The sequence below is a fragment of the Pseudonaja textilis genome, chromosome 6 (genome assembly GCF_049901715.1).
Source record: "Pseudonaja textilis isolate UNSWEBS1 chromosome 6, rPseTex1.2, whole genome shotgun sequence".
Taxonomy (NCBI): Eukaryota; Metazoa; Chordata; class Lepidosauria; order Squamata; family Elapidae; genus Pseudonaja; species Pseudonaja textilis.
Genome location: NC_141995.1, coordinates 21,564,851 through 21,591,726, shown reverse-complemented (window position 1 = coordinate 21,591,726; position 26,876 = coordinate 21,564,851). Strand labels below are relative to the sequence as shown.

At 38.1% G+C, this 26,876-nt stretch overlaps 1 protein-coding gene and 2 long non-coding RNA genes across 3 annotated transcripts in view; 1 reads left to right on the top strand and 2 right to left on the bottom strand.

Moving 5' to 3' along the window:
- Window positions 1-26,876, bottom strand: part of LOC148125414 (uncharacterized) — a 77,885-nt gene that overhangs the window by 5,422 nt on the left and 45,587 nt on the right. The gene's annotated exons all lie outside the window — the stretch shown is intronic.
- ARSJ (arylsulfatase family member J) lies at window positions 1,143-25,415 on the top strand. Its single transcript, XM_026698169.2, has 2 exons — window positions 1,143-1,468; window positions 23,934-25,415. The coding sequence occupies exons 1-2, from the start codon at window positions 1,143-1,145 to the stop codon at window positions 25,318-25,320; spliced, it is 1,713 nt and encodes a 570-aa protein (XP_026553954.1). The 3' UTR covers window positions 25,321-25,415.
- The window catches only part of LOC148125416 (uncharacterized), a 32,366-nt gene continuing 6,884 nt past the window's right edge, over window positions 1,395-26,876 (bottom strand). The window contains exon 3 of the long non-coding RNA XR_015744091.1: window positions 1,395-1,520. This is a non-coding gene — a long non-coding RNA (uncharacterized LOC148125416). The remainder of the gene's footprint in view (window positions 1,521-26,876) is intronic.

Here is a 26,876-nt window from a genome sequence, read left to right as displayed (position 1 = left end):
GGGCAACCAAAGAAGACCCAGCCAATCAGCTGGGACTCGGGAGGCAGAGAATGGATGGGAGCAGGGCCAATCAGAGGTCGGATTTGCCGGTTCTCTGAACTACTCAAAATTTCCACTACCGGTTCTCCAGGAATTGTCAAAACCTGCTGAATACCACCTCTGAAGGGGATGCAGCAACAGTCATAAGTATGCAACATGGTCACATGTAACTATTTTCAGTGCCCTTGTAACTTTGAACGGTCACTAAATGAACTGTTTGTAAGTCGAGGACTACCTGTAATACATTCCTTCAAGAATTCCCCCAAGCCCTTACACTTTCTTGTTTGCAGAAAACGAGACACACCACGTTGATGTTTTCTTTGATTCTAGTTTTATCCGTTTGAGTTGTATATTTGGCTGTTGTTGTTGTTGTTGTTTTAATATAGTTTTGATTAGTCCCGGCGCTACTAAATTTGCAAAGTCCTCCCAAGAGCGTTTGCTAAGCCAGCAGTTTTGCTCCTGGTCACTTCCAGCCGGCAACGGAGGGCGTGCGCGTTCCTGGACCGAGCCCGGGAGGCGGGCGTTTGGTTGGCCTTTTCTCGCCAAGGCAGAGGGCGGGGGGGGGGTGTAGAGCAAGGGAGGCAGGCGGAGAGGGAAAGGAACCGAAGCGGGAGTGATTCACCGCCGACGGCGGCAAGAGAGAGAGAGAGAGAGAGAAGGGCGAAGACCTGGCGGCTCGCTCCTTTCCTCTCCTCAGAGAGAAAAGCGCAGTTGGGGTGAAAGTCAGAGCTCCTTCCCGGGAGCCATTTGGGTGCGCGCGAGAGTCGTCCCCCCCCCCGCCCCCGCGTCTGTCCCGCCAGCGGTGGGACAGTGGCATAAGGCGGGCTTCCAGTTTGCTTGCAGTTGGCAGCTCCTAGGTGGGTGCTTCAGCTTAGGGATGAAGCAGGGCGCGCCGCCGACGGTTTGAGATCGACGGGACCCCCTCGACTCCTCCTCTGCCGTCCCACCCTGGACACTCCGGAGTCTTGGCCGGGCGACGTTTGCCATGGGCTCGCCCTCCCTCCAACCCTTCCCCCTGGAGAAGTTTTCTTGACTTCTGGTTTCTCTTTCCGCCTCGGGAAAGGGACGCGGGAGGGACCCGAACCCGGCTCTGCTGAGGGAAAATGCGAGCCGGGGGGTTGCTGGCCGGTTTCTCCGTGCTCAGCCTCCTTGCTCAAGGCTACCTAGCTGGGCCGACGGCAGAAGACCCCGAGGAACCCAACGGGACGGCCAAGTTGGAAGAAGGCTCCGAGACGCCACCTCCCCCCACTTTCCAGCCGCACCTCATCTTCATTCTGGCGGACGACCAGGGCTTCCGAGACGTCGGTTATCACGGCTCAGAGATCCGGACTCCTACCCTGGATAAACTAGCCGCGGAAGGAGTTAAGCTTGAGAATTACTATGTCCAACCGATGTGCACCCCGTCCAGAAGTCAGTTCATCACTGGGAGGTAGGTGGTATGGGTGGGTGGGAGATCACTAACATGATCTCAGTGATCTTGTCTGGGGAAAAAAAAACATGTTTATTTTATTTCATTAATTGATTAGACTTTAAAAAGTACGGTTTGATGTGCTTATGGGCTCTTATTTCTTGGACACCACACGAATTTGAGGATATCCTAAACATCAATTTAGCACAATTCTAAATATGACTGCTCTGAATGAAGTCTCATTGAATTTAGTGGGCGGGCTTACTTCCAGATAACTGGGAATCTAATTTTGCTGATGAGAGAATCTTAGGAGGTCAGTTTCTTTTTAAAAGCATTCACAACTCCACATTGTTGGTATTTGTTACAGATTAACATATCACACCTGGAAGCAGGGACTTTAACCAATAGATGTACTTTATTAAATCCATTCTTTCTTAGGTAGATGTTGTGTTTTAAAATCACTGGTTTCATAATATTTCAACAGCATCTAATTTGCACAGAAATACTTCAGTGTTTTTGTCATTTTGTTCATGTCAATAGTATCAGTTACGTAGCATTGTTCTTTATTTGTCTTAAATATTATTCTAATTTTTTATAAAGCACAAAAACCAATGTACATTAATAAAAAATATACAACAAAAAGAATAAAGCTAAACAAAATAATCCATAATAAGAAATAAGAAAAGGAAGAAAGGAAATAAAACAACCCGCCTTCCTTAATGTATAATATGATATTATAATCCAGTGAAAAATATTGTAAAATATCTTAAAATCTAGGCCAAGAAGGGCATATCGTTTCATCTTTTGATTAGTATGAAATAGATAAGCTACACCTTTCCAAAGGCAGACTATCTGGAATAATATCATGTTTCCAATTTCTCAGTAATTTCCTTTTAGCCACCACAATGTCTGGTACATCCATATTTCTTCATGGACAGTTATTTTAGAACTTTGGTATATACTTGACAATCACACTGATATCTTTCACATTTGGCAGTTTCCCCACAAAACTACTTACAACTATGTATCTTAAAATACAAGTCCCCCACCACCCAAAGCGTCAAAGATACACAGGATTGTATCTTATGAGTTAATTAAACCAGAATTTTTGAACATCTCCAATCAATAAAATCAGATCTTCATCTTCTACGGGACATTCTTTGGGGAGTCCAGTACAGACCAAATATATTTCTTATTAATCAGATTTTTATCAATGCTATTTACATAAAACATTTTTAAGCAGATGAATTACTGGTTCTGTGGGCATGGCTTGCTGGGTGTGGCAGGGGAAGGATACTGTAAAATCTCCAGTCAGAGGTGGGATTTGCCGGTTCTCCAAACTACTCAAAATTTCTGCTACCGGTTCTCCAGAACTGGTCAGAACCTGCTGAATACCACCTCTGCTGCATATGTATGCCTGTATCGTTTTCTTTCCTTTTTGAAATATATACATATCAGGGCACCATTTTGTTTGCAGGAGTGTCTTTCACTATTCTTTTGGTAGATCCCCTCTAGTATATATTGTCAAATAAACACTATAATGATCTTTGATTATTTATTTGCCTTGGGTTTTGCATCTCATACCTGTTTATTTTTTTATAAGCCTTAGATTGAGAGTGTTGATTACCTTCTGCAACCACAGAGCCAATAAAGTAATTAAAATCATGCTATCCACATTAATTAATTAAGTTAATTAATGAAGATCTATCTCTTGTGTATAATTTAGAATCTTTATATGATTTTAAAATTAGCCTTAGGTATATCTCATAGAACAATAGCATCATTCTTTACCTGATTTTATTTACCCTATCTGTCTTCCTTGGAAGGAAGGATGAAACAGGGCCTTTGCACCAGGAGTTTTCCTCTATAAAACTAAACAAAAGTTTCAAGTGGATGAATGAAAGCTAAGGTTGTTTCATTTGTTGCCTTCTTCAAACCTTAATTCCTTTTTATCGCACTATTTATGAATTTCCTAGTAAGAAATATGTCACCTCAAAGCTATCCGATAATCATAAGATCTACAATTTTGCAAAACTTTTCAGAAATCCAATAAAACTTGATACAGGGGGACTCATCAAAATACAGATTTAAAACACTTGCCATTCTTTACTCCAGGTTAAGTTCTTTCCATAATGCTTCTGATTCTCCACCATTGAAATTCAGGATTTCATAAGCAATTCCTGATGTTCTCCTAGAATTTCTGAAAATGTACCTGTATATTTATTTCTAAACTATTTCATTTTAAACCAATTTCAAGGATCATGTTTACTCTTAAAATTGGAGATGAATTTGTTAACATTAATCCCTGATGCTATTTTAAATGGTAGAACATCTCCAAAGAGACTTTCCTTCACAACTTCAGAAAAGACCATCTTCTAAAATGGTTTATATGTACTTACTATCAAAATGTTATCCTCTATATAAATATCTATCTATTTATTTAAATCTATTAAAAGTAGTTCTGATCTCACTTGTAAAGAAAAATTATCAAGGGTTTGACTACTTTTCTGTGATGTTCTCAGATCTTTCAAGAATGCTAGAGGACATGCGTAAGTATTCTCTTCATGTAATTAATATTATTTTCTGTCTTACACATAAATCTGTTGGAGTTTCTAATGTTTTCAATACTACAATTTCAAATACTTATTAGAATTGTTACTAAAAATATATTGCCATATAATTGTTAAAATTATAGCTTAACTGTTTCAAGGAGCTGCCTATTGATATGTATATAGGTATATATTTAGAAGGGTGGTTTCTTTTATTAGTTCATTTAAATGAACTTCTCATTCCTTGCCCACATTTCTTCACCATACTCTTATCTGTCTGAATTAATGCCATTTCAATGAGTTCTCTTTAAAGCATTGTATTCAAGTTCACCTTATCTGATCTATCTTCATTTATTGTAATACAGATGGAACAAATATATAAATGATATAGATTTAATAGCAGAGATAGATTTAGATGTATAATAATTTTTGAGAAAACCACTTAATGATACAAAAAATATTTAAGAATAATTATATTTAAGAAGATAAAAGCTATTGTTATTGGATAACAAAATAAGAAAAAATGAGAAAATTTATGTTTCTTTCAAGGGAGCTCTATGTCGCATTTATGCAATTTAGTGGTTCATAAGTGAGCAAAATATAAATGGTTCTTGAAATGTCAGCAAATATTCATAACACTAGTATTCAAAGCAAACAGAAGATGCAGAATTTTAGTCAAAAGAAGTTAATGGAAATAAAAAGATAGGTGGACTCCAACATAAGTCAGTACAAATTAAGAAATGATAATAAACACTCCTGAGTTTAGCCATAAACAATGTTAAATTATTGGTAAGTTATTGGAGGCAGTTTTAAATGGTGGATCAGTTGTTTGGTTGGTTGTCACTGATTATGCTCCATCCAGTCAGTATCAATTTTTAGTGATCAAAAAGGTAAATTTTATTCAGGAGGATTTATTCCCAATATGATCCTTCAGGTTTTCCAATAATGACTGTCCATGATATTCTCAGGAGTCTTCTCCAACACCAAATTTCAAAAGTGTCAAAGCTCTTTTTATTCCACTTCTTCAAAGTCCAACTCTTGCTAGCATAGACCATTACCTGCATGACTCTATTAGTCTGTCTCTATTAGACATGTCTCAGCATCTCAGTATCATTTCCAAGGCCTTCAGATCTACTCTACCAAATAGTAGTTTGTGGTGTATTTTTGATTGCTGGTTCCTTTACTGTTGATAGTTGATCTTAAGAGGATGTAAATAAATACCCTCCCCCCCACACACTTTTAATGCCTCCATTGTTGCTGTACTTGAAATTAGTTTGATCTTTATCTTTAATCTTACTTCCACTTATTCAATTTAGTCCAAGACTTTTATTACTATCGCATTTCTTAAAAATGTTCATTTTATAGCACTTGGCAGAACACATTTTTCTACTGGAACTATATAAATTATGTCAAATGACAATTGTTTAGTGCAAATATGTGCTCACTTTCACATTATGTTCTAAAATAGCTACAATGTCATGCCCCCTTTTTTTCATAGCAAGAATATTTCATCACTATATTTTTGGTCAGATGAAAACTTTGGCATGTCCATTTATCTTATTCTAAATAATGGACATTCAGGTTTTTTAAGATGCTCACAACAACATGCAATACAGTAGAACCTCCACCTATTCTTCAGTTCCTAAGAAGTGTCAATCAATGGAGCCTTCCAATTCCTCCCATTTCTTTGTAGATGGGTATCTTAGAGTATAATCATGAATGGAATGCTTGACAAAGTTCATTAGTTCTTCAGTTGAACATAAGGCATCCTAATCTATTTCATATCAAAATGCCTTTTCATGATATATTTTCCTCTTCAGTTTAGAAGTCTTCTATTTAACCTTTCCTCTAGCATTTCATCATTCCTAACCACTGAATAACTCAAAATAGCTTTACTATCTTAGCAATATTCTTTTTTCCCTGAAAGTTTTCTTTGATTATGAATACCTCAGAATATTGACTAGACCACTTTGGTGATCTTATCTTCACAATCTGTTTAATTGACTGACAGTTTGACATTTCAAAGGTCTTCATAAAACAGAAGTTTGAGTAATAGGTGGTGTATCTCATATTCACATCTGTTTATATAATAAGTAGTTTTGCTGGACTTGAGCAATGCTCCATTAAACAGGGTTTAACATGTCCATTTTATAGCACCAGGGCCATTTAAGCATACCATTGAACTACTTTCTATGCTTCTGAACTTTCCACTATATGAAGCAAATTGTATTGTATAGTAGAGAATCGGATGTGTGTTGGATTATGAGCCAAAGATAGTGTGCTTTTGCAATACAGCATATTAAAAATATAATCCTTTATTTCAGTACATTTTTACTCTAAATGTCTATAAGATGTGTTAAATATAAATTCAGTATTGCACTCCATTTAGAAAAAATCCATGAGCCAAAACAAAGTGGTAATATGTCAAAAAACAGGAAGATTAAAGAAATACAAAATACATTGTGGTAATAAGCTCTGTTTTACAACTTGGATACAAAATGATAATCTTTCAATGTACAGTATCTGTTATTATGTGCAGCTCTCAATAAAATGGGAGAATAATTGGGAAGCATCTGTTTTCCATTTTTCCTCTGTCTGTGGCATAAGTTAAGCAATATTTGGGGGGAGATAATAATGGCAATTGCCACATGACACACATATAGGCTCATTCCATCTCTTTCAGGTAACTTTCTTATAATTTCCAACAAAGTCTTGGGGCTCCCAGCAACCCTAGGAAAGTTGAGCTGATTAGCTCTGCATATTTATAAGCTCAGCTATTTCTCCAGAGGAAATATCACATAACAGTTTTGGAACATTGCTTTGGGAGATGCGGGGTAATGTAGCTTCACATTGATGGGGAAGCTTCCCTTGCTTTTTGCCTGTAGGATTTCCAAGAGCCAAGACATTATGCTGTCACCTCTCCTCCATCTCAACTGAACAAGGACACCTTTGCTACTTCCACAATAAGGGCCAATATGGTAGCTAATTTTATTTTGTACCCTACAAAAGGCTAATGTGAACAGGTAAAGAGTAGAAATGGGATGCTGTCTGTCTCTTGTTTTTCCTTTGGAGAATACCAATGGTTGCACTTTTTTGTATCATCCTTAAGACATTACTATCAACAAGTTCCAGATGACATGAGTTGTTCCCATCTTTTAAAAAGAAAGTTCTGATCAAATCAGTCTGACATCATTGCATGAAATTTTTTTAGAGCAGATCATAAAAGAAAGTGATTTGTAAACACACTGAAAAATGTGGTAATTACCATAAGTCAATCAGCATAGATTTGACAAGGAGAAATCTTGCCAGAGTATTTTTTTCCTCTTGTTTTTAAACTTGGTGAATTTGTTATATAATAACTCTGTGAATTGGATACCTAATAGCCTAAATTGGATACACTGAATTGGATACCTAATAGCCTAAAGATGGAAAAACTATTCAAAATAACCTTAATAGGTTAGGGAAATGGGCTAAAAGTAACTAAGTGAAAGGGAAAGTAACTAACACAGGTGATTTCCTATTTCATTAGGAAATAAAACTCAAACACAGAAATATAGGATAGGTTATATCCGGCTTGTTAATGATAATTGTGAAGAAGATGTAGAAATTATATTTGATTGCAAACCGCACTTGAATTAACAATGTTGTGCAGCTGTTTTAAAAAAGGTAAAAAGAAGTTTAACCTGTATTAGTGGAAATATACTTTCCAAATTGCAGGAAATAATTATTTCACTTCATCCTGTTTTGTTCGACCTTATCTTGAGTATTGTGTTTACTTTCAATTTTCAGAGTAGCTGGAAGAAGTTCAGAAAAGAACGATGTAAATAATTAAGTGCCTGGAAACCAAACCCCATGAAGAGAAGGTTGAAGGAACTGTTATGCTTGGCCTTAAGTTACTTGAAGGGGGCATTACGATAGCACTCTAAATGCATGGAAAGTCAAGATCTGTTCTGTCTCATTTCAAAACACAGGGCATGAAATAAAGGATTTGAGTTACAGATTCTGATTTAATGATAGGTGGGAAAACCCTTCCTAGTAGTGAATCCGTTATCCAGTGGAGTGAATCAAGGAAGGTATGGAAGTTGGAGAGAAGCTGGAATCTTTGCATCTGCCTTTTCCTGCAGAAGATATAGGATAGATGCCCCTGTTGACTTTCTCAAGGGGAGCACTGTAACCGTTAAAACAAATTGAGGTTGAACAAATTGAAGCTATTCCAGAACTCATGGGACACTGAGAGATTTCACAGAAACAAATCACTGGGCCACATTGGCATCCACCTGACTTACCACAAATGTAAATTTGATGATTATGTTGCAAAATTATGTAACTTGTCCCTCAAGTCAGCCTCAGGCTCAAAGAACAGAAGACAGCTAATATGACATCATTTTTTAAAAAAGGAGTTAGGTAGTTCCAGGAATTAATGGCCAGTCAGCTTAATGTCTTTTCTGTACAAATTGATAGAAATGGTAATCAAAATTAAACAGCTAAACATCAGGAAAAATAACTGTGCTGAAGGAAAATCAAGGTTTTTTAAAGATTCTAGAAAAATAGATCTTATCTTAACAAATTTCTGGAGGTGTTTTTCACAATGTTTTTTTTTTCAGTGTCAGCAGCATGTGAATAGATATGTCAACATTATTTATTTCTAGTTTCGAAAAGCCTTGTAACAAATTTAGTCCACAAAAACTCTTGAGTAAACTTAAAGGTCAGGGAATACAATATAATACCTGCCCTTTTTAGCCTGAACTTCTTGCTGTTGAATTTTGTGCCTCCTATAGCTGGACAATGGTTTGTAGAGTTGTTCACTCAATGTATCCGCTGAGTCTTTGTACAGCCATTGAGATGCATTAATTTCGGATTAATGATAAGATGGTTATCTTTCTGTCCCAACCCAGTGCCAAGTTCAGCCTGAAATCTGTCTAAAAAGTGGCTTTTAGAACAGGGACTAATTGACAAAATTGGAGCAGGAAGCCCATAATTTTGAAGGCAGTAAAGGAGGGAAATGTGCTACAAAAGGCCAGTATTTTTTTCTGCAAATTTTAGTAGCATTTTCTTAGGGTGTTGGAGACAGGGCAAATGCTGCAGATTAGTGCTAAACTGCAACAATTCTCCAGCATGCTTATGGGAGAATCCACAAATATGGGTTGATTCTGCCTTTCTGCCCAGAGACTGAGTCATCAATCTTTGCCACGCCTCTTCCTGTCAAGGTAGGAAGTCCCCTAGCCCCAGTCATGACTCAGTCTTGGCCCTATAGAGATGTGGCAAAGGTTGGCTCCAACAATTTCAACAGGAAGCAGCATTTAAAGTGTGGATTCTCCAAAAAGGTTTGCAAAGCTTTAAAGGAAAGTGAAAAACATCATAAACAGGCAGCAATTGGACCTCCTGCCTGCTCCGTTTTTTCACGACTCCCCTGAACTACCAATTGAAGGCCTAACAGCCCAGGTAAACAAGGGAGAGCCCCCAAATAATCCCCCACCCCCTGAGGGTGGCTGCTGAAGCCGCGATTGTCCCCAGCACGCCGTTGCATGCCCAGGCTCAACTGGGAAATTCTGGGGTGGCCGTTTTTGCCAGAGCCTGGTAGTTCCCTCCCTCAGCAGCCATTAGTACAGGAGTTGCCTGCAGCTCCCAGGATTTGGTCACCAGAGGGAGATAGAGCACAAGAATTTTTTCTATCTGCAGTGGAAATCCAAGCTCAAAGGTTTCCCTTTGATTGCATGATTACTAGTCTGAGATTTACAAGTCAGAGACAGGACTAGGATTCCTGAGGCCATGTTTACTCCCACTGCAGTAGGTTTGCGCTCAGCAGATAGATTGGACCCAGAGTTATCAGAGGACATTAAGGACCTTATCTCTCAGGCCATTTCTCAAGGGGTAGCCTCCACCCTAAAGGGGAGGAGCCATCCATCTTTCCTAAGGTCTGATCATCAGACATTGCAACCAGTGGCCTCCATGGGATCCCCTAGGCACCAGGGAGATACTTCTCCATCAGAAGTAGGGCATCTGGGATGGAAGAGGAAGGTCAGGGAGAATAAGAGTTCTCAGAAGATGAGGGCTTATCACCTGATCCACCCCCATTCATTGGCCTATTCAGTCCGGGGCTGTGTTAATCTCTATTCCACAAGGCTAGGACCACTGCCCAAATTGATCCTCAGCCTAATGTCCCAACTGCTTCACCTGACACTCAGGGACCCAACAGCAGGGTTTTTTTTCTGAGCCTAGAGTTCTCCAACAAGAAATCCCTCACCCCAAGTTATTTCTGGACGTAGTTCAGAGGCAATGGGTGCAGCCAGGGACCTTCCCCACCCCGGGGGTAATGATTTTTTTTTCAATATGGCTCCTCTCCTTACCAAGTCACTTCAACTGCCCCCTCTGGATGAGACTTTGGCATCCTTGGTGTCTCCATTTGCACTCTCTGGTGACATAGCAGAGGCCCTTAAGACAGAGGACAAGAGGATGGAACAACATTTCTGTAGGACTCACCAGACCAATGCCTGGGTGGTCAAAGCAGCTGCTGCCACCTCCTTTTCCACCAGAACATCTCTCCTCTGGCTCTGCCAATTGCAGGCAGGATTCCCTTAGAGGAAATCAGAATTGATCAGGGCATCAACAACTGATGGCAGCTGCTGAATTGCAGCTGATTCTTCCCTGCATGCAGCCTGAATTTCTTCCTGGGCTCTGGCATCTAAAGTTACTTCTCGTCGTTTGCTATGGTTACGACATTGGCAAGCGGATGCTAGAATCAAATGGAAAGTGGCTTCAGCGCCCTACAAGGGTTCCTCTTCATTTGGAGAAGCTTTAAATCCCTTCCTAGTAGAAAACAAAGACAAGCAGAAGGTGTTCTCCTCTCTTAATAGGAGGGCAGATAGAAGAGCTTCTCCCTACACCCATAAGTAGCCATTTCATCACTCAGAATCAGGTCAGGAATTTTCTCAATTCCAAAGATCCTACCAATCCATGTCAGATCGACCCCTAGATAAATTGGGATTTCGAGATAGAAATAGACAACAGTTCCAATTCAAATGGCCCTTTCATGACACAAGAGGTCATTCCTTCCACTGATCCAAATGACTGCTGGACCCCTCCCCCCATTGGTGGCCAGCTGGCCCTGTTTGCAGATCGATGGGAGACCATCACATCTGATTCTTGGGTCCTGAGTTGGTCTCACCCTGGATTTTCTGTCCACTCCTCTGAGGACCTTTACCTGTTTTCCAACCTCCAAAAACCTTTTAAGGAAAGAGTTCATGAACACGGTGGTCCAGCACTTGCCGGACATTCAGGCCATCGAGCCAGTGCCAGAGGATCAGAGGGGGCATAGGTTTTACTCCATTCTGTTCATCGTACCAAAGGCCTTGGGGGGATGGAGAGCAATCCTGGACCTTAAAAAGATGAACGTTCATATAGAACACAAGAGATTCAAAATGCAATCTCTGCAGTTGATCCTGGAAGGCATGGGGGGGGGAGGGAGTGATCTCCTGATGTCCATTGATTTGACATACACTTACCTCCACATTCCCATCTATCCCTCCCATTGGAGGTTTCTCAGTTTCTATTACGCAGGGAGTCATTATCAATACATTCGGCCTGTCATCGGCCCCCAGGATCTTCACAAAAGTACTGGCTGCACTGGCCACTCACCTCAGAACAATCCTGGTGCACATCCAGTGCTATTTGGATGACATTCTTATCCAGTCCAGTTCCAACAAGCCAGGTCAGACCTGGCCTCTATGATCCGGGTTCTACAGGACCATGGATTTTCCATCAACTTCCAGAAAAGCCAGTTAATCCCTTCCACCCGCCTACTAAATTTAGGCGCGGTGATAGATACCAATCAGTGCTAGGTCTACTTGTACCAGGAGCACCAGGACAGCATCAAGTTCTTGGTTATGTGACTCACAGCGGAGTGAGTGGGTCCTTTAGCGGTGCTTTCCCAGCTCCTGAGGAAATTGATCTCATGCAAAGCCATCATGCCCTGGGCCAATTACATGCCAGACCCTTCCAATGGTTCCTCTTGCCAGTCCAGAGGGCAGGCTCCAGCACCTCCAGCATCAGTGTCTGACTGACAACAGATGTTCTCAGGTCCCTCAGGTGGTGGGTTTCCCCAGCAGTTACCACAAGAGGTTCCTCTTTAAGGAACCCAATCACAAAACAGTTACCTCAGATGCGAGTCTATTGGGATGGAAAGCCCATCTACAGCCCCATCTCACACAGGGACAATGGTCCCCAGAGGACCTTCAACACAACATAAACTGGTTAGAATTTCATGCCATTCACTTAGTTCTCAAACACAGTGGCCGGCCAACACGTATTGATCCTAACGGAAAATGTGGCAGCCAAAGCACATGTCAATCGCCAGGGAGGGACCCACTCCAGATCCCTCATAACCGAAGCAGAGCAACTAGGAATCTGGGTGGAAGCTCACCTACTGTCTATCAAGATGGAGCACATATCGGGGACATCAAATGTACAGGCAAATTACCTCAGCAGAACCAGGGTGGACGACTCTGAGTGGCATCTCCACCTTGATCTCTTTCAGAAGATGTCTGAGAAATTTGGGAGGCTGGTACTCAATCACTTTGCCACTCCAACAAACACCCAACTTCCCCGATTCTTCTCCAGATTCCCATCACTGGGTCAACGCCCTTTGCAGAAGGAGAAGGAGTCAATGCCCTTCGCAGCCACTGGCCCAAGGGTCTTCTTTATGCCTTCCCTCCTCTTCCCCTATTCTGGGGGTAATAAGGAAAGTGCTATTAGAACAGGCAGAAATCTTTCTCATAGCTCCCCATTGGCCCAGATAGTCATGGTATACAGACCTAGTGAGCTTGTAAGTGTCCCATCCTTGGAGGATTTCTCAGGACAGCATCTCTCTCAGCCAGGGGGTCTTGGAACACCTGGAACCTCAGTGGCTCCAATTGACTGCCTGGCACTTGAGAGGAGGATCCTAAGGAGGGATAACCTTTCAAGAAAGGTTGTCAGGACAATACAAGCCTCTAGGAGGCCCTCCACAAACAGAATATATGATTCTACCTGGAAAGCGTCCCATCACTTGTGCACCAGAAAGGACACAGATCCCATGGTGGCTTCCATCCCGCATGCCCTGGAATTTTTGCAGGATGGGCTCGACAAAGGTTTTTCTCCGAATACAGTGCACGGACAAGTAGCTGCCCTGTCCACAGTCTTGCCATCCGGTAGTCCGCACCTTCATCAAAGGAGCTGTCAATCTCAAACCACCAATGATTCACAGGTACTCTTCCTGGAACCTGTCTATAGTGTTACAAACCCAGGCACCATTGGAACCTCTTCAATCTTTAAGCCTGTGCTACTTACACTTAAAGTCACCTTTTTAGTGGCCATTACCTCGGCCAGGCACACATCGAAATTGGCAGCTCTTTCAGTCAAAGAAGACCTCTGCACCTTCCACACAAACAGGGTAGTCCTGCGTCTTGACCCTTCCTTCATCTCTAAGGTCAATTCCCTCTTCCACAGAGCTCAGGAAATCATCCTACCTGACTTCTGCCCCTTTCCATCTCATGAGAGAGAGCACAGATGGCATAAACTGGATGTAAGGAGGGCACTTTGCATATACATCAAAAGAACATCGACATATCGTAAAACCGAAGTCCTGTTTGTCTCATTTCAGCTGTCTTCAATGGGTACCAAAGTCTCCTCCTCAACCATAGGCCATTGGATCAGGGCTTGTATAGCCAAGGCCTACAAGACTCAGGCTCTTCCTATACCCAAGCAAGTAACTGCTCATTCAATGAGAAGTGCAGCTACCACAGCTGCCTGGGCAACACAAGCCCAGAACATCTGCAGTGCAGTTACATGGTCCTGCCCATCTTCTTTCATATGGCACTACAAACTGGACACATACACCTCCACGGAGGTGGCCTTTGGCAGAAGAGTGCTACAACAAATGCATACAGATGGGGGGTCACAGGACCAGACTTCTACCCTCCCATAGGGGCTGCCAGCTTTGGTATGTCCCATATGTGTGGATTCTCCCATAGGGATGCTGGAGAATAGGCACTGGCTTACCTGAACGCAGTTTTTCTGCATGCCTTGGGATAATCTACTCCCACTCAGGCAACCATCTGGTCCAGTGTCCAGGTGGGAGGCAGAGCCAACACCAGAAAAGAAGATCATCAGGTGGTTGTGCCTTCATCATGGTTGGGGCTAGAGGACTTCCTGCCCCAACAAGAAGAGGCGTGGCAAAGATTGATGACTCAGTCTCTGCAAAAAAGGCAGATTCAATACATATATGTGTGTTCTCTCAAGGCATGCTGAGAAACTGCAGGTAAGCCAACGCCTATTTTCTTACAACCAAGACCATTATAGTCTAGTCCCATTATCTTAAAATAATTTTTGCACCTTTTTCTGAATTACTGATACTTTATGGTTGCCTGAATTTATCCTCCTTGAATTTGGTGTGATGGTAGAATAGTCTTTACTAATTAACAAATAGTGATTTCTATATATTTCTTTCAGATGATTTATTGTATTGCTTTGGGGACCAAAGAAACAAATATCTATATCTCAACTATATTTATATCATGGATCCACTACATGAATTCCTCCTTTTGAATGTATGATGCTGTAGGCTTCATATATTCTGCTTATTTTTCAACCATGGTGCTGAATAGCTGTATGCATCGATAAAATCATAAAGATGATACTTCAAAAGTGCCATTTTGATATCAGGAGGAAAATAAATTTGTTAACCTCATAGTATGAATTCTGACAATTCAAAAGTACTGGAAAGGAATATGTCAAACTATTCAGGGAATTGTGAAAATAAAATTTTAAGTTAAGATATTTTATAGCCATTTATTACCAAATGATTCAAGAGAGCATAAATGAAAAGTATCACAATTTATTGAAATAAATGCTGACAGCAGAAAGAAAGAGGCACAATATTGGAAAAACAAGAAGCTCATGAATCATATAATATTGAGACAAAATTGGAGAATACGAGGCAATGGTGAAACTGACAGTATATATTTATAACAGAGATCTAAACAAATTCAAGCAGGAATGGCTCTCTTACAGACAACATATTATAGAGCAAGGCAAACTAAGACATATAAACATGGCTTTGAAGATAAGAAAGAAAGAAATTAACAAACGGCTAAAAGACTTAAATACCATCTGTAAAAGTTTAAAGAATGTATGAATATCTAAGCAACAATTAGTGGTTGTGCAAAATAAAAAATAATTTCTGTAAATGTTCATCTCAACAATTGACTGTGGGTGGCATACATCATAAAACATTAAAACAATTAAAACAAGTCAGTATAATATAAACAACACCAAGTAAAGCTGTTGCTATGCAGCCAAGAAACAACACATTCATGTTGTATATTTCTTTTTTTATAATATTGTATCTTTTTCCATCTCTATTTTTTATTTCCTATGTCACTACAATATTTAAACACTAACAACACTAATAAAAGGCCTTTTTATTTAAGAAAAATTGGAGAATCTTTGTTGCTCTCTGAGCTTTGCTGTTTGCTTGTAGACATTTCATTACCTGGCTAAGTAACGTCATCAATGCAACACTGTTGAAGTTAAATAGTTCAACCCTGAGCTCTATATAGATGCTTTCCTATTGAAAAAGAGAGAGCAGAACTGTATGTACAAAGAGCTCAGGGCTGCAAAGGTGATTATTTTCCCATCTGGGTCTCCTTCCCTCTGTCTCCATTCCTGAAATATTCTATTTTATTCTCCATTCGCAAGTGAATAGTTCTGTGCAAAAGCTGCTCTTTCTTAGCAAATCCTGTATGTGAGTGCTTTATCTTGGAAGATTCTCCTACTTTGCTATGGCAAGAAAGTGTTTTTAAAAAAGGAAATCTTGGTTTCTTTTCTTTCTTTCGTTTTTCTTTCTTTATCCTTTTCCTGAAACTGAACATTGCATAAAAGGAATAGCTATTAAGATGCTGTCCGCAGTCTTCCCCCTGTCACTCTCTCAGAAGTCTTGCTTTGTTGATTCTCTGACTTTCTGAACTCCTTCATCTGTCCCTGAAATGAATGTGCTAAAATCATCATAGATTGTTTGCTTATCATCTAATTGCCCAGAATACTATTCTTTTAAACATTATTTCAAATATTGCATCAATTGCCAACTATAATGCTATTTTTGACTTCTAAAGTATGCCATCCAGTTGAACCTAAAAAGTTCAAAGTCCCCCAAAAATTGAGGCTACAAAAGGCTCTTCTTTAGTGACAGCAAACTTTTGGGTTCAGCATGTCAAAAAGTCAGGAAATGCCTAATTTGACATTTAGGTGTGTGAACAAAATAACTTAGAATAACTTATTGTCACTTTGAATGTACACTAATGTACATTTGTGTACATAATGTACACTTTGAATGTATACTTTCTTGTGCAACTTATAGAGGGACTGAAGGCCATGTGAAAGCACATCTGATCCTCACGTGACCTCTACAGTCTGCAAACATCACATGAAACAGGACATGTTTTCAAGAACAGTTGTTGTCAGGTTTTACTGTTTAATGGTGTGTCTCCTTTAACATGTCATAAGTTCACCATCACTGTTCTAGATTATAATATCCTAGATAGTATAGCTCCTGGCACTTTATATTAATTCCTGCCTGCTGGCTCCATCTTTGTCAGATGTCTGGAAACCTTATTTTCTTTCTTATCTTTCTCTCTGCCTTGGTTTTGTAGAATTACGTGGAACAAAGTGCTTAGAACTCCAATTTCTCCTTGCTTGATTCTCTAGCCAAGAACATCATTCTTGTTGGATGAGCTTAAGAGCTCATTTAATTTGCTTTGGCAGCGGGCTCTGGAACTGTTCTGTCAGCATCATACTGAATATTCTATAATGGTATCTGAATTGACTTCTCTCAACCATCAATCTCTATTAACAGAGCAAAACTGTTTTAATGCAGCTTTTTTTTTTTTTTTACTAAGGCTAAGAGTAGACTTTGCAGTTCTGCAGCTTGAGCTGTATTTGCTGTTTGATGGCTGTAGAGAGTATTATGAGTCTAACACGGATGACACAGCCCAGGAAGTAGGGAGCCTTGACTCATTCTTGGTATCAAAAAATGCAATTCACAGAATATATATGCACTGCTCAAAATAGGGAGATTGAAAGCTTACATGATTTATCAGAAAGCTGTCATATATACATAAAATACAAATTTGATTTCATGTCATTATGCAGTGACTTGCAGTGATACAGTGTTTGCATCACAATTTATGAATAAATTTTATGAGAGTTTACATTCTGTCCCATATAAAGTTACAGAGTGTCTCAAATATATAGACAGCTGGACAGAGCTATGTATAAATATTCTGCCTGGAAAAAATATATAACAGAAAGGTAAATTTTGTTTAATAATATCCAGGGAAAATAAGTAGGGGAATAATTTTAATTGAAGGCCAACTGTGATGTCATTGAATTAGATTATATTAGGTGATTATCTAATAGCTATTAGGTTAATATCTTTAACAATACTATTGTTCTTTGTGGTCTACACAACTGCAGAGAATAGAAGGAATTATAATTGCGTTTGCAAAAATTGTCGCAGTCTTAAGATTGGTTTGGATATTAAAGCCAAAAAAACATTTATCTATCTTTTAACTGTTAAAGTAAAAAATCTAGATTCCAAAACAACTGCAACTCGAATCAAACAAAAAAAGGAATTTCCAATTTAATCTGTTTACCCTGTTCCTCCAAGAAGCAATCCTCAATATAATTTGAAGGAGTATATCAGTCTGTTTAGGTAATGTAAATGCATACAAAACTGGGTCAGATAATTCAAATGCTTAGTCCTTAATGTCATGATACATTTTAGCTGACTTATTTCTATCCTTGTTCTATAATGATATATTCAAAAAGGAAATAAGTATTGCCAAAAAGTCAATTTACTCTTTCTCTCTCTCTCTTACACACACTATATTAATGTTGAGCTTGTTCTTGGAATCAAAGCTAATGTCTTCTGAGATAAAGTAATTTCAACTTGCATGCATACATCATGTTTAGGACATTTGTGTTTTCAATAACAGAAAGTATCTTCTTTTGTTGTACCTGAAAATAAAAAAGAATTAGGTATAAATCATAATCTTGTCCATATATCATTTTTATTTTGTGATAATACTTTCCAAGCTTGGAATGCATCCTTACCCAGGACATTGATCTCACAAATATTTCAAAAGCACATTGATCTAAATAGCTAATTCTACCATTGTTTTATGATCGAACCAGCCCATTCCCCATCTGGCTCTTTCTAATGGATTTCAAATTTCTGCTAGCATTAATTATATTAAAGTCCAGTTAGAATATTCTGGACTTTAGAATAGTAGAGAATAGTTGTTTCATTAAGAAAAGGCAGAAGATATAACCTTTGGAAATACGGCCTTTTCTTACCTTTACAATTCTTTTTTCTATGATATTTGGAATATTCCCCAACAACTCCAACAACAACTCTTTGATAGCTTTTCAGGTTTTTTTATTTTCAATGTACCCCTTAACAATTATTTTATTTATAAAAATAAATATATTTTTATTTTTATTTAAAAATATTTTGGTACTAGGATGAATTTAATTGGTTGTTATATTGGTTTTTTTAAAAAAGAAAAGACAATGTCTTTTTATAAAATGTAGACTACAGCCAGACATAGATCAGGACCTAGGAAGTTAGAACTGCTGGAATAATTTAAAATGCATAATGATCTGGAACAAATTAGGAAACAGGAGATAAGAAACACCCTTGAAAAAGATCATGTTGCACAGGTAAGTTTTAGACAGAACAAGGAAGCTTTCAGTATCTGTTCAGGAAGTGGTAATTCACTGCAAGGAAAATGTTCCAACTTAATGTTAGATTTGATAGGACTATAAAGATTCAAAGTTTTCCCATCTAGTCTGAACAGTTTCTAATAAACACATATTGCAAATATTCCTAATGGTTCTATAATGGAATACAGAGCTAATATAGAATTGGCTGAATGATAGCTAATTAGTAACCAATTGGAAAGGTTGTTTCATGCTAAATCACATAACTGATTTAGCGCAGGTTCAGCTGTCTTTTGACAGTGACTTTCCAAAATTCTGCTACATTATATAAAGTTTAATTGCCATTTGTTAAGGCAACTTTGCCCAGTCTGTTACTGGTCAGATGCATTGCCTACAGCTCCCATAACTGAAAATTTAGCTTAGCTGTTTGCTGGAGGGCATAATCTTGTGGAATTTTGTGTGCAATGTATAGACTTTTAGATAGATTTTTAATCAATTTGTAGAATAAAGTCTTCCAGCTTTTAAAACTTTAATCTTGATAATATGCTGTTGTTTTTCCTGGAGGAGCACTGAGCAGTTTAAACATTTTAATTAAGCTACCCAAGGGTGATTTCAACAGAATATTCATATGTGCATATGATAATTTTATTCTATCCATTTTATGAAATTGTCACAAATAACACTTTTTCATCTGAAATATCTCCAGAGACAGTTTGTCAGCATTCCAAGTAACAGCCTCCAGAGAAAAAGATTCTGAGAATATCATCTTCCCAAAGATCCATTTTATTAGATATGTCATATTGGCACATCTGGGGAAAACCTGAATCTGAGAGTTCTGGGTTTTCCCTAGCCCAAAGAAAACTCAAAAATCCACCCCTGTACCCAATAGTCCATCACATGGTCCAATCATTGATTCGTTCCAACTGGAAACTATCCCTAGTCACTCCCCTCCAGGTGCAGGGAAGTGTGTCCTTGACTTTCTGAGAAATTAATGTTGTTGTGGCTAATCTTCCACCACTCCTTGAAGTCCCCCTCCCAAATTCCCAGGCACTGAATGTGGCAGCCCAGAAGCCTCAAAGAAAAATGGCTTCTAAGCTGACACAGTTATTTTAAATATCTAAAGGTTTTTTTAAAAAAAAATACTCAGCTAACAGCTAATGATATATAATATGTTTTAAATTAAAGATGAAAAATATGCAAAGTAAAGTAGTTCCATGCTGTAATTCAGCAATGGGAAACATGCTTAATGAAATATTAAAATAGAATCGTCCTTGCAAATTAGAGTAAATTCTCAAATTAGACACTATCTCTGAAAATATTCCTGTCTGATTTGTGCCTAGAAAATATAGAACAGGAAGGGAAAACAGCAGCTGGAATGATTAGGGTGTTAGAACAGATCCCCTGAAAAAACAGCTGCAGTATTTGGGGTGATCTTTAGTTAAAGTGACACAGTAAAAGTGAACAGGCAAAGGTTACTTACTTGACTTTATTGATTAGCCCTTGGGCCATATCAAAGTACAGACTTCCAGGCACAAATTATTTCTAAAATCTGATAAAAACAATTTAAAATGGAATTGGATAAAACACAATTTGAAATGAAATTGGATAAAACACAATTTGAAATGAAATTGGAATAAAATAAAATACAATAATTTAATATATAGATAAATATGATAAAATTATATTTTGGTATCACCCCTACAATCTACCCCAATCAGTCCCATATACAGTAGAACCTCTGGTCACAACCATAATTCATTCCATAACTTTGGTCGTAACCTGATTTGGTCCTGAACCAAATTTTTGAAATTTGGCACTTACAAAAAAAAAAAAAAATGGCATAGAAGGGGAAATTGGCCATGAAAAAAAATGTGATTTTTTTGGTCGGAACCTAATTTGGTCATGGTCAGAAGCATTCGTGACCAGAGGTTCTGTATGCTGATCTCAGTTGAACCCATTTCAGTTTATTTCAGTCATAGACCAGAGACCAGAACAAATAAAAACACTCAATAAATATACAATTAAAAATTCTAGTAGAAAACAACAAATAACAGCTAAAAACTATGATAAAATCCAGTCTGTCAATTATACACGGTCTAACTATGCTAGAATTACAATCCATAAACTGTGTGGCCCATAGTCAGTTTAATACAAAAAGGGAAAGGAATAAGCAGTTTTGCCACATTTGTTGAATAAAATAGCTACAGTGCAATAAACACATTTTTCTAATGAATCCTCAGTGCTGCTGTGCAGAATCTAGCCACCTATGCTGTAGTTATGGACTGTTTGTCCTTAAGCAGCCATTAGAGAGAAGTAGTGTCGGAACTGGAAATCATCAATCAAAGGGTGAAATCCAGAGCAGTCCATATTTGTGGAGTTCCTGAATTCATCTAATTCTTCTATTCAGTTGTAACAATAATAGTCCCAAATTCTACAAGCCCTTTAAAGTTTTGTTTATGCCTGGAAGGCAAATAAACTCAGTACAGTCCTTCATGTACTGTTACTTCTATTAGCTCACTGTATCACATGAAGCATTACTCTTTAAAATATTTGTATGCTCCAAGAACTCAAGCCATTGCATATGAATGCACCAGAATAGACTAGCTAGATTTATAAAAGAATGGGGTTTATAGGCAGGGACACTGAATTTTTTTTTCCATACAGAGATTCAATAAAATACAGCTCTGAAATTTCAGGAAGGGTCAAGAATATAGTACAACAGTCCTCTTAAGATTGTTTCTAGAATTCCTTCAACTTTTTCAAATATTTATTTTTGACAAATATGTCCTCTTATGTAAATGGTATCAGTTAAAAAAAACCCCCACAAGATTACATGTATGGGCTTCAGGACAGCCTGAGAAGAAAGAAATAACAATAATGTAAATGACTTTTCAAAGCAGGACAGTAGATTTAACCCACTGCTTCTGCAACTTTTTGAAAAAATAAATGTGGGGAATGTATTAAATGCATTCAGAAAATGTAGGCACCCTTCCCCTTGCTTTTATCTTCAAGAGAATGGACTTCATGTTTTTTCAGTGAATGAGATAATTATATTTGTGTACTCCTTCCCATTCCTTCCATTTTCAAAATGTTATTCAGGCATTCAGTTGTGTCTGTGACTTCATCTACATAATTTCACTTGTTCTTTTAAGTTCATCCTTGTGTCATCAATAATAGTATCTGGCCACCTTGTCACGTCTTTTTATGAAAGCCTTTCATTTTTCTATGCGTTCTCCCTTGACTTTTTCCTTTACATTGTGCATTCAAAATATTTAACCTTTAGCTTCATTATTAATGCTTCCAGTGAGCAGTCTAGTTTTATATCATCTAGTATTGAATAATTGGTCTTTCTAGCAGTCCAGGCTGTTCTCAGACGTTTTCTTCACCATCACAATTCAAAAGCATAGTTGTTTAACTTGTAACCAAAAATGTAATTGCTACAGCATCATTTGTGTAACATGGTGTTTATTCCCTTCTCAGTAAACATGAGGATTCCTCACATATGTTCCATGTATTAGTTGGAATGATAACTGGGCTGTTTTTGATTAAAGATATAATGAATATTTATGCATGTGAATAATTAAAAACCATGGAAATTTAAAAAAAAAATCTAAGCATTCCAGGGTTCTTTTTTATAGGGCTTTTTTGGCTGTAGTATTTATACAAGTTGGTCATAAGTAAGCATATTCTTTCTCAGATTGCATTGCTGGGGTTGGATGGACAGGAAGATCTGCTTTTATTTAAAGTTCTTGTTCTATAGGAAATGAGTCTTAGCATGACATCTCAGCATCAAATTCCATCCAGCTTTTTTTTCCTAGTGTACATATAGACGCCTGTCTTCTGTAATATAGATTTAAACAGAATTAAGAGAAATTTGATTATGCAATCACCATCCCTTTTCAGCAAGTAAATGAAATGACTAAGATTAAGAGCACTAGATCCTGCTCCACTATACTGCCAAACATATAGCAAATGAAAAATAAAATAAAATAAACCTATACAAATCCATTGTCTATTTGTTGCACTGGTGTTACCATTTACATCTTCACAATTATAGGAGAAAGGACAAGCTGTTATTCAGAGTTTCATGGGACTCTAGTATATCCAGATCGCAACCCATCAAAGGTGGGCTTCATGGGTTAAGATAATACCTATTTAATAAGTGATACAAAGCTTTGAAGTGAATGCTTTGATCAAAGCTTCAATTTTTTGAAGCTTTTTACAATCAGTCAGTTACTAGAGCTGCTGCTTTAACAATATACTGAAAATTTATGAGTATTATAGTGCATTTGAATGTGTCTTTCTGCTTGAAAATCTGAAGTTGTTCTAGAAATTGTCTATGGTTGATTTCAAATCATGCATACGGTGTCATTTTTTGACAGTATCATTTTGATACTGGGGTACAAACAACTCTTTTAAAGTCACATCTGAAAAATAATTAGGATGCATTTAAATGATTAGCATAAAATAAAAGGAAGGAAGGAAGGAAGGAAGGAGCCTCAGAACTAATATTTTTTTGTATTTGAAGAGCCAGTAATTACTTAGACTAATAAATCAACTTAAGGGTTTTATGGAAGTCACAGGCTTTATTTCTTGTAATCCACCCAGTGAACAAAATAGTCTTCATGATTTACTATTATTTAAAAGATTATAAAAACAAAAAACCCAGTAATTAATTAATAAAAATAATAAAATGCAATTTTACAATAAGGTACAATTTTTAGCATAGGGAACATAATGGCCACTATTCAAGTTAGATCTTAAAATCTTAAAATCATATTGATTATAAAATTGTATGAACACCTGAGAAAAGAGAAGCGGTTTTGCCTGGTGCCTAAAAGACATTATGCCAAACATACCACCTTGGAGAAGGCACTTTATTGGTGAGGTTCCATAACTTGAATCCACCCTCCATATGTCATTTGGCAAAGAGCCCTGAGAAGATAAAAAAGGAATACCTTTCTTTCTTAGCAAGAATGCATTATCCTACAGTGTATCCAAAATTTCAGATCTGGAACCCAGTAGTCAGCTTGAGAACCATAAAGAATGTTTGTGGGCTTGCTTCCAGATAAAGATGGATAAAGCTGTGCTCCAAGCTCCATTGTGCATTCCATCCTGTTTGTGGTACCAGTTTACAGTTTATTTTTTTCTCCTTCATCTAAGGTGTGCTTTCTTTCTTTCAGGTATCAAATCCACACAGGTCTTCAGCATTCTGTCATACGGCCCACCCAGCCGAACTGCCTGCCTCTGGACAATGTGACACTACCTCAGAAATTGAAAGAAGCAGGTTATTCAACCCACATGATTGGCAAATGGCACTTGGGCTTTTATCGCAAAGAATGTATGCCAACTCAACGGGGCTTTGATACCTTTTTTGGCTCTCTTTTGGGCAGTGGTGATTATTATACCCATTACAAGTGTGACAGTCCTCGAATGTGTGGCTATGACTTATATGAAAATGACAACGCTGCTTGGGATCATGACAATGGAATGTATTCTACACAGATGTACACTCAAAGAGTGGAACAAATCTTAGCCTCCCATAATCCCAGGGAACCCATATTCTTATACCTTGCATACCAAGCTGTTCACTCACCACTTCAGGCCCCGGGCAAGTATTATGAACATTATAGGTCAATTAATAATATCAATCGGCGCAGATACGCTGCCATGCTGGCATGCTTAGATGAAGCTATCAACAATGTGACCCGTGCATTAAAGCGATATGGTTATTACAGCAACAGTGTTATAATTTACTCTTCGGACAATGGAGGCCAGCCAACAGCTGGTGGAAATAACTGGCCTCTCAGAGGAAGCAAAGGTACTTACTGGGAGGGAGGGATTCGAGCAGTTGGCTTTGTTCATAGCCCTTTACTTAAAACCAAGGGAAGTATATGCAAGGAGCTTATACATATAACCGACTGGTTTCCAACACTTATTACCTTAGCGGAAGGACAGATTGATGAAGATATACAATTGGATGGCTATGATGTTTGGGAGACCATCAGTGAAGGCAGGCGGTCTCCAAGAATAGATATTTTACATAATATTGATCCCATATACACAAAAGCCAGAAATGGTTCTTGGGCAGCTGGCTTTGGAATATGGAACACTGCCATTCAGTCAGCCATCCGGGTAAGCCACTGGAAACTGCTAACAGGAAATCCAGGATATGGTGACTGGGTCCCTCCTCAGTCTTTTAGTAATGTTGGTCCCAATCGCTGGCACAATGAACGGGTTTCATGGACAGCAGGTAAAACGGTGTGGTTGTTCAATATCACGGCCGATCCTTATGAACGAGAGGACCTCTCCAGTAAGTATCCAAGTATAGTCAAGCAGCTGTTGAGAAGGCTCTCCCAGTTCAATAAGACAGCCGTGCCTGTCCGCTACCCACCCAAAGACCCCAGGAGCAACCCAAATTTTAATGGCGGAGTGTGGGGCCCATGGTTTAAGGAGAATAAAAACAATAAGATGTTAAATAAAAACAAGCTGGGTAAAAAGCAAAAGAAAACCAAGACGAAATCTAATAGGCAGAAAGGACACTCCTTGAATTGCCTTTTAAATCAATGATTTCAGCTGGAATTTTATGCTGCAATTCTAACCATGCTTATCTTCGTCAAAAGCATCATAGGCTGACTTCCAAATAAAGGTGCGTGGCCTCAGAATGTCATTGTTGAAGTGAAAGTGAAATGTTCTCCAACATTTGTAATTGAAATATCAACACCAAAGTGTCATTTCTGCACTCTTGAGGGTTTTTATTTGGGCTTGAATTAGAACAGAAGAATTCATATGTAAGATGTGGTTAACGTCAATGCCTATACAGAGAATTATAAAGTCTTACGGATAGGTTTTGCACTCATAAGTTAATCGAGGCTAATTTCTAGGACACTTGCCTATATGGTTTTGAACTCGGACCCATCTGCACATTTTAATTAGACATAAAATCTCCACTGTATTAAAGAAAATAGACCAAAACAAAAAAGACAAAATGTTAAAAGAGTTTGGGTTTATCTCCTAATTTTGATTGGATGAAGCAGATTCAGATATTGCTACCAAAGTAACTTAAATAAGTGAAAAGGCTGCTTTAAATTTTGCCTGGCTTTCAATTGGAAATGACTTTCCCCCCTTCTAGAATGTGCCAGGCTATCATTCCTTCCAATAAAAATAAAATATAAATAAAATGCCTAATAAATGGTTATAATTACAAAAAGATTAAATTGAAATCCTGGATTAGATGATGTGTGCGTTAATACACTCAAGTTACTGCAATATCCACAAATAACTTTGCAAAGAATGGCAGTCAGGTAATACACCAAGTACTGCTAAGGAATATCCTCTATGGAAACTGAATATGCACTGAGATTATTAGAGAAATATGAACATGTTATGTTTTCACTGAAATGTATAATTCAAGATTTAAATATAAGATTTTACTTGAACCTATTAGACCTTTAATAACCACATAGGCATCTAGTAGTAACCACAACATAAAGAACAAAAAATGTACGTTGTTATTTTACAATGTAACTCCAGCCTTTCACGCTTGGTATCCCAACATGTAAGTCCTGTATGGTTTGCACTGCATGATCACAACATGATATTTATCATTTTACCTTCATGCAGATGTGTCTATAGTCCTGGAGAAAATCTAAGTGGTTGCTAAGAGTCAATACTGATTTGATAGACATAGTCCATTGATCCATGTCTCTATTCAGTCATTAACTCTAACGGGCAAGCATCAAAATGCCAGCATTTTGTTCATCTATAAAATCAGATGAAAATCTGTGGATTCAAGGTTTTACCCAAATAAATTCTTGATATACCTCTTTAAGTCCCAAAGTTAAATGATAGCACGATACTCTCTCCATTGTCTAACAAAGGACATATAAATAACTATTTATATATTTATTATTGATTTATTGGTTGATAATTTCTATAGTTGTGAATATTCACTGTATTTATTTTGAATGTTTTTTTAAAAAAATCATACTTTTATTATTTTTGCAAAATACTCAAGGTGGCAAACATAGCTAATAGCCCTTCCTCCTCCCATTTTCCACATGACAATAACTCCATTGTTGAATTGGGCTGGGAGAAAGTCACCCAGCTGGCTTTCATGCCTAAGG

What these genes read in the sequence shown, in the direction of transcription:
- ARSJ (XM_026698169.2), top strand. Translation starts at nt 1,143, where the DNA reads ATGCGAGCCGGGGGGTTGCTGGCCGGTTTCTCCGTGCTCAGCCTCCTT. An exon ending in AGTCAGTTCATCACTGGGAG is followed by an intron (nt 1,469 to 23,933) that starts GTAGGTGGTATG and finishes TCTTTCTTTCAG; the next exon opens with GTATCAAATCCACACAGGTC.